This window comes from Scylla paramamosain, unplaced genomic scaffold (genome assembly GCF_035594125.1).
Source record: "Scylla paramamosain isolate STU-SP2022 unplaced genomic scaffold, ASM3559412v1 Contig3, whole genome shotgun sequence".
NCBI lineage: Eukaryota > Metazoa > Arthropoda > Malacostraca > Decapoda > Portunidae > Scylla > Scylla paramamosain.
In genome coordinates, this window is record NW_026973668.1 from 1,412,501 (window position 1) to 1,420,000 (window position 7,500).

The 7,500-nt window shown below is 35.9% G+C and overlaps 1 protein-coding gene across 7 annotated transcripts in view; it reads right to left on the reverse strand.

Annotated features, from left to right (window-relative positions):
* Positions 1-7,500, reverse strand: part of LOC135096316 (glycerophosphocholine phosphodiesterase GPCPD1-like) — a 111,194-nt gene that overhangs the window by 92,919 nt on the left and 10,775 nt on the right. For 6 of the 7 annotated variants that reach the window (XR_010264680.1, XM_063997735.1, XM_063997736.1 and 3 more), the window contains exons 4-7: positions 6,854-6,971; positions 6,369-6,538; positions 4,754-4,798; positions 921-1,067 (exon numbers count right to left, since the gene is read on the reverse strand). Coding sequence is in view for 6 of the 7 variants with exons in the window: in XM_063997735.1 (XP_063853805.1) it covers positions 921-1,067; positions 4,754-4,798; positions 6,369-6,538; positions 6,854-6,971 (480 nt within the window). In the remaining variant the exon portion in view is untranslated. The remainder of the gene's footprint in view (positions 1-920; positions 1,068-4,753; positions 4,799-6,368; positions 6,539-6,853; positions 6,972-7,500) is intronic. The other variant, XM_063997734.1, reaches the window with a different exon arrangement.

Consider the following 7,500-nt stretch of genomic DNA (forward strand, 5'->3'; position numbering starts at 1 on the left):
CACACACGAGGTAGCAAAAAGAAGATAAGAAAGAATGAAAAATAGAAGCGAAACGATTAAATGCAGATAAAGAAAGGAAGAATTAGAAGAAAGAATGAAAAGAAAGGAAGAAAGGAAGGAAGGAAGAAAAAACAAAAAGAAAAATGAAAAGAAAATAGAAAAAGAAATTAATAAAGAAAAAAAGGGAAGGTAAAAACAAAAGAAAATGAAAAATAGAAGGAAAAAAAACAGGAAAATAACGAAAACAAAATAAGAAGAAAAGAAAGAACGAGAAAAAGGAGAGAGAAAAAGAACAAAAATGCATAAAAGAAAAAGAAAAAGAAAAACTGCAAAATAAGAGGAAAACCTGAAATGGAACCTTTAAACACACACACACACACACACACACACACACAGGCCAACCACGTGTTGTCAGGAGAGAGAGAGAGAGAGAAAGAAAGATAAGAGTTGAGACACTGGGTTCAAAGGTCACGAGATATAGAATACAGTACAAGGGCATGTCGCTGATGGTAACTGTGTGTGTGTGTGTGTGTGTGTGTGTGTGTGTGTGTGTGTGTGTGTGTGTGTGTGTGTGTGTGTGTGTGTGTGTGTGTGTGTGTGTGTGGAAGAATACAAAATATTAATAATAAATGAAGAATTATATAGATAGGCAAGGATAATGAGAGAGAGAGAGAGAGAGAGAGAGAGAGAGAGAGAGAGAGAGAGAGAGAGAGAGAGAGAGAGAGAGAGAGAGAGAGAGAGAGAGAGAGAGAGAGATATCTGTATGAAACAAAATAGAAAACTGAAAAACACACAAAAAACACACACAAAAACACACAAACACACACAAACACCCTTAAACCCAAAAAAACACCCCAAATACTTACACAAACACACAAAAAACACACACTAAACCCTTCCCAAACACCCACAATACTTACCGCAACCTCCATGATGGGCCAGATAGGTTTGGTGTTGAGTCGCAGGTTAGACAAATCAAAATCTGTGCTTTCCTCTATCCCACCATTGACTGAAGGTTCCTGGGGCGTGCTGGCGTCAAGTTCCACAGGGGTTACTTTGACCCTCACCTGTGGGAAGGGACGGAGGCAGGTGTGAGAGAGAGAGAGTGGGGAGGAAGAGAGAGGGAAGAGAGAGAGAGAGAGAGAGAGAGGGACAGAGAGATGGAGGGAGGGTTAAGATTGGTTGTAGTAGTAGTAGAAGTAGTAGTAATGTTGTTATTGTAGTAGTAGTAGTAGTAGTAAAAGACTGACTGACTGACTGACTGACTGACTGACTGATTGACTGACTGGCTGACTTACTGATTGACTGACTGACTTACTGACTGATTGACTGACTGACTAACTGACTGATTGACTGACTGACTAACTGATTGATTGACTGACTGACTAACTGATTGACTGACTGACTAACTGATTGACTGACTGACTGACTGACTGACTGACTGACTGACTGACTGACTGACTGACTCCCTCCCCCCTCCCCACTTCTCAAGAAACTCAATAAACACAGAAATATGAACCAAAACACTGCCTCCTCCCAAATACTTTCAAGTTACTGATAATACTTCAACCTTGATCTACATTTGCAAAAAGTGGAATTTAACGATAAGATAGAAGAGATTGAGGGTTACTTAAGAGATAAGCTGTTAATTAATAGGAAGAGGATGAGATAGGTGGTGAAACAAAGGAAGGTACAAATAAATAATGAAAGAAAAAGATAAATGAATGAGTTTAATATATTTGTTTACTTGTGTTAATGGAGATGATAAGAGAGAATGATAAATAGGAGTTACTTAAATAAACCATAATACATAGATAAATAAATAAGAATAAGATAAATTTAATGAGAAAATAGATGGATTAACAAATAAACGAATAAATAAACACTGAAAAATACACAACACACGAGAAACAAAACAATAAATAAATAAAAATAAAATAAAATAAATAAACAAGAGTAAACAAACAAACAAACAAAAACTGAAAAAAACAATAAATAAATAAATAACCCCAAAAAAATAAATAAATAAAAAAAAACCCACATAGATTATCAGAGACACAACTACTGATAAATCCCCCCATACCCCCCACCCCCTCCTATCACCCAATCACAATGCACAAGAGGCTGAGAGGAGATAGGAAACTCCACCTGCTCTTCATCTCAAACTCATAAGTGGTGGAAAATTTACAGGCACTTAGAGACTATAAGCGACGCGAAGGTCCAGAATGCTGCAGAAGGTTTGCATGGCCCATAAATGATAAAATAAATGATGTAAATAGATAAAAAATAGCTGGGACTATAAACGACGCGAAGGTCCAGAATGCTGCGGAAGGTTTGCATGGCCCATAAATGATCAAATAAATGGTGTAAATAAATAAAAAATAGCTGGGACTATAAACGACACGAAGTTTCGAGTGCTCTATAAAGTTTTTGGCCAATAAATGATAAAATAAGAGATGTAAATAAATAAAAAATAGCTGGGAACTATAAACAACGCGAAGATTTGAGTGCTCTATAAAGTTTTTGGCCAATAAATGATAAAAAGAGTAATATTAAATATACAAAAAAGCTGAGATTATAAGCGACGCGAAGTCTGGAATGCTCTGGAAGGTTTGTATGAGTAATGAATGATAACATAAATAAATGAAACAAATATATAAACACACAGAAAATATAAACGACACGAATGAGGTTCAGAATGCTTCAGGGTAAATATAAGACTGATTAATAACACACAAATAAGATGAAAGTATAAGCGATGCGAATGTGGGAGGATTAGAAAACAGTGGAAGCAAATATACAATTAAAGTATAAACGACAGAAGTTCAAAGTGGCACTGGAAAGTTTGAAGACTAATGACTCATAAAATATAATTAGAAAAATGAGTAGTAAATTTCAACTTACAAAAAATAAATAAATAAATAAAAGAAAAAAGAAAAAAAAATAAAAGAAAAAGATAGAAGGAAAGAAAAGGTATAGATGAAAATACTGATAAATAATTTGAAACACCAAGATAATTTTGAACAAACAGAAAGAAAAGTGTAAATTTGGATGAAAGGAAGGAAAAGGAGAAAATTTGGATAAAAGGAAGAAATCGTAGTAAATCTGAATAAAAGGAAAGGAAAGGAATACAGAAGAATAAGCTGATACATACTTTGAGTCACCACGATAAATATTAACTTTGAAAAAATGGAATAAATAAATTAATAAACATTTCCATCAATATAAATTTAGACTTACCAAAAAATGAACAAAAATAAATTAATAAATTAACAAACATTTAGAAATATAGAAATAAAATAAGCAGATCAATAAACATTTAGATACAAAGAAATAAAATAAATAAATAAAGTGATAAGCATTTCCATATTAACAAATAAAATAAATATATAAATTGATAAACATTTAGAAATAAGGATATGAAATAAACAAATAAATTAATAAACATTTTGACAAAGAAATTAAATAAACAAATAAACCAAAAAAACATTTACAAATAAAGAAATATAAACAAACCGACAAACTTTCACAAAATAAACAAACAAATAAATAAATAAATAGACAAAAATTTAGAACATTCACAAACAAACAAACAAACAAATAAATAAATAAATAAATAAACAAGAATTTAGAAATACCCCGATAAATTTAACCTTCCAAACAATATAAACAAAATAAACAAACAAACAAAGTTATAAGTAATGTTTGTAAGTAAAAAGAAGCTGATATTTAAACTAAAAGCATAAAATTTAAAAAAGTAAGTAAAGTAGAAGCTGTAAGTGTCTAACAGTGTCTTAATGAGTACAGGGTGATGCAAAAAGCTTTAATCTATCCCCACATTGTATCCTGCACTCTTAGTATGTACAGGGTGACACAAAAAGCTTATCTCTTACCCTAAACTGTATCTTAGTCAGGTGTACAGGGTGAAACAAAAGCTTTTCTCTCATATCTCATCCCATATTGGTGTACAGGGTGAAACAAAAGCTTTAATCTGTCCCCATATTGTCTCAGTAAGTACAGGGTGACACAGAAAGCTTATTCCATGTGTTGCTTGGTCTCAGTCGGTACAGGGTGAAACAGAAAGCTTATCTAGCCCATTAGTCAGTTATACAGGGTGAAACAAAAGCTTAAACCCTCCTCATATTGTATCTTAGTAAGTACAGGATGACACAAAAACCTTATCTTTCCCTTAAGTAAGGTGTACAGGGTGAAACAAAAGCTTTAAACTCTCCCATATTGTACCTTTGGCTCTCGAAAATACAGGGTGACACAAAAAACTTATCTCATGTATCTTTTGATGGTCTCAGTCAGTACAGGGTGAAAAAAAATCATTATCTTGCCCATCAGTCAGTATTACAGGGTGAAACAAAACCTTTTCTCTTGTATCTCACCCCATATTATATCTTGGTATGGTGTACAGGGTGAAGCAAAAGTCTTAACCTGACCCCATACTGTATCTTGGGGTCTCAGTAAGTACAGGGTGAAACAAAAAGCTTATCCCATGAGTCTCTTGATGGGGTGGGCCAGAAAATCAGCCGAACACAGTCAAACACAGAAAACACAGCCAAATAAAGGAAAACACAGCCAAACACAGCCAAACACAGCCAAACAAAACAAAACAAAACCAAACAGAGCCAAACACAGCCAAACAAAACCAAACACAACCAAACAAAATCAAACAGCCAAACAAAACCAAACAGAGCCAAACACAGCCAAACACAGCAAAACAAAGCCAAACACACACTTGCCTTACCACACTCGCACAATCAACGCCGAGCCGAACATTCTGTAGCGAGAACTGTAGACAAACACACACGCACACGCACACACACACAGAGAAATGAAGATAAATACAACATACATCAAGGCACACACAAGTACATCAATAACTGTACCTAATAATGAAGTGGTTGACTACAAGAACAATATTTAATGGCTTATAAGGTGGGACTTCAAAATAGACCTCAATTTACCGAGACATTAGAAAATAAATAGATAAATAGATAAATAGATAGATAAGTTAGCATGTTTAAACTCCAAATATTAGGTGAAGTGTTTTTCCTGGCACTTAAACCCCTCAGATTGTCATTATATCAATTTAAAAGGTTTAATAGGTCAGCTAGCAACACTGGCAACACTGCTCCTTAGGCCAATCCTGCTCCAAGGTGTCAAGAAAGATGGCACAGGCAGCGACACCATCACAGGTAACTGACCATGAGTTTGGTATGGCACGTGCTGAAACTATAAGCGACGCGATGTTCGGAATGACAAGAATATAATGCAAACTGATACACAAACGCAGAAAATAAACGAAAAGTATAAACGAACAAAGAATAACACCGCAGTTATAAACGCCACGAATCTTATATGTGTCGCTGAGTTTGCTTTGGTACGTGCAGTTTGAGCTGAAAGTATAAGCGACATGACGTTCAAAATGACAAAAACAATAACTGAAACAAATACACAAACACAGAAAGAAACAAAAAGTATAAACGAACAAAGAATAACACCGCACTTATAAACGCCGCGAATCTCACGTGCAGCTGAGTTTGGAGAGCAACGAGCCGCGAGATCATTTCAGTACGCGCAATATAAACATCATCACTTAATTTCCACCCAAATATCGTTCCCTAGTGTTAATTACCTGCGAGAACGACCAGTTACATGTCGTTACCTTACAAGACAGAGTTTGAGGTCTGTGAAGGTATCTGGGGGATTACTTTACAAGCCAGTGTTGCCAGATCTACCCCTAGCCACTGCCGCAAACCTCAACCTAGGCCTTAAAAGATATAGGCTCATTTTTTTAGGCTTATTTGTAAAAGGGCAAGTCTTATAAGCCATCAGATACAGTAATTAAAAACATGCTAAAGATTTGTGTATATATTTTTATCTATTTAATATTTTTTTATGTGTTAATTGAATACAGAAGTACATATAGCTGGACAAAAACATGCTTAGATTAACCCTCCCTCTCTCTCTCTCTCTCTCTCTCTCTCTCTCTCTCTCTCTCTCTCTCTCTCTAGATTACAAGCAAGGAAGGAAAGAAGGAAGAGCTGGATAAATGATAGAAGAGGGGATAGAGGCAAGGAATGGAGGAAATAGAAAAAAGTAGACAAACAAAAAACAAACAAACAAACAAACAAACAAACACACAAACATAACACAAATAAGATGACAGAAGGAAGAAAGAAAGAAAAAGAAGAAAGGAAGCAAATAAAACAAAAATATAGACAAACACACACGACAAACAGAAAACAAACAAACAAACAAACACACACAAAAAAAAACATAACAAAACCAATTATAACTGCACACCTACCACTCCCACCACCACCACACCCCCTACCACACCCCCCTTACCCCCTTACCTTCTTATCCTGGTACTTCTTCTTGAACAGCATAACAGGGTCATTGTACAGAGCGGAGGAGCACAACCTGAGCTGCACCACGGAATCCTTCACTAACCACCCCTGATCCACTCGCTCATATCCACCAAAAGATCCGAACTTCTCCGCCTGTGGGTCAGCTGGGCAGGTCACTGTGGAGAAGTGGATTTGCGGAGTTAAGTGGAGTTTTTTTGTTTATTTGTTTATTTATTTTATTTATTTATTTATTTATTTTTTGTGTGTGTGTCAGAGAGAGAGAGAGAGGAAAGAAATAACTCTCTCTCTCTCTCTCTCTCTCTCTCTCTCTCTCTCCTCCACAACTTCCTCTTCTTTAATTCTTTCTTTCCTCCTCCTCTTCCTCTCCTAAGCACTATACCCCCCTCTCTCTCTCTCTCTCTCTCTCTCTCTCTCTCTCTCTCTCTCTCTCTCTCTCTCTCTCTCTCTCTCTCTCTCTCTCTCACACATACCTCCATCCCTCAGCCGGCGAGGTAGGAGGTTGGTCTCCCAGCGTCGAATCACCAAAGTTCTTTCATGTAGTCCAGGTCGCGGTTCCAGAACAATACAGACACAGTACCGGTATTCAACCTGTTAGGACGTCAGGTCACTAGAAACTTAAAAACACCCTTAAAAACCCTTTACAACTTCAACTACAGCCTTTGGGATGTAGAAATGTTGTTAATCTGTCACTGGAACCTTAAAAACACCCTTGAAAACCCTCACAACTTCAACAACAGCCTTTGGAATGTAGAAATGTTGTTAATCTGTCACTGGAACCTTAAAAACACCCTTGAAAACCCTCACAACTTCAACTACAGCCTTTGAAATGTAGAAATGTTGTTAATCTGTCACTACAACCTTAAAAACACCCTTGAAAACCTTTACAACTTCAACTACAGCCTTTGGAATGTAGAAATGTTGTTAATCTGTCACTACAACCTTAAAAACACCCTTGAAAACCTTTACAACTTCAACTACAGCCTTTGGAATGTAGAAATGTTGTTAATCTGTCACTACAACCTTAAAAACATCCTTGAAAACCCTTACAACTTCAACTACAGCCTTTGGAATGTAGAAATGTTGTTAATCTAACACTGGAACCTTAAAAACATCCTTG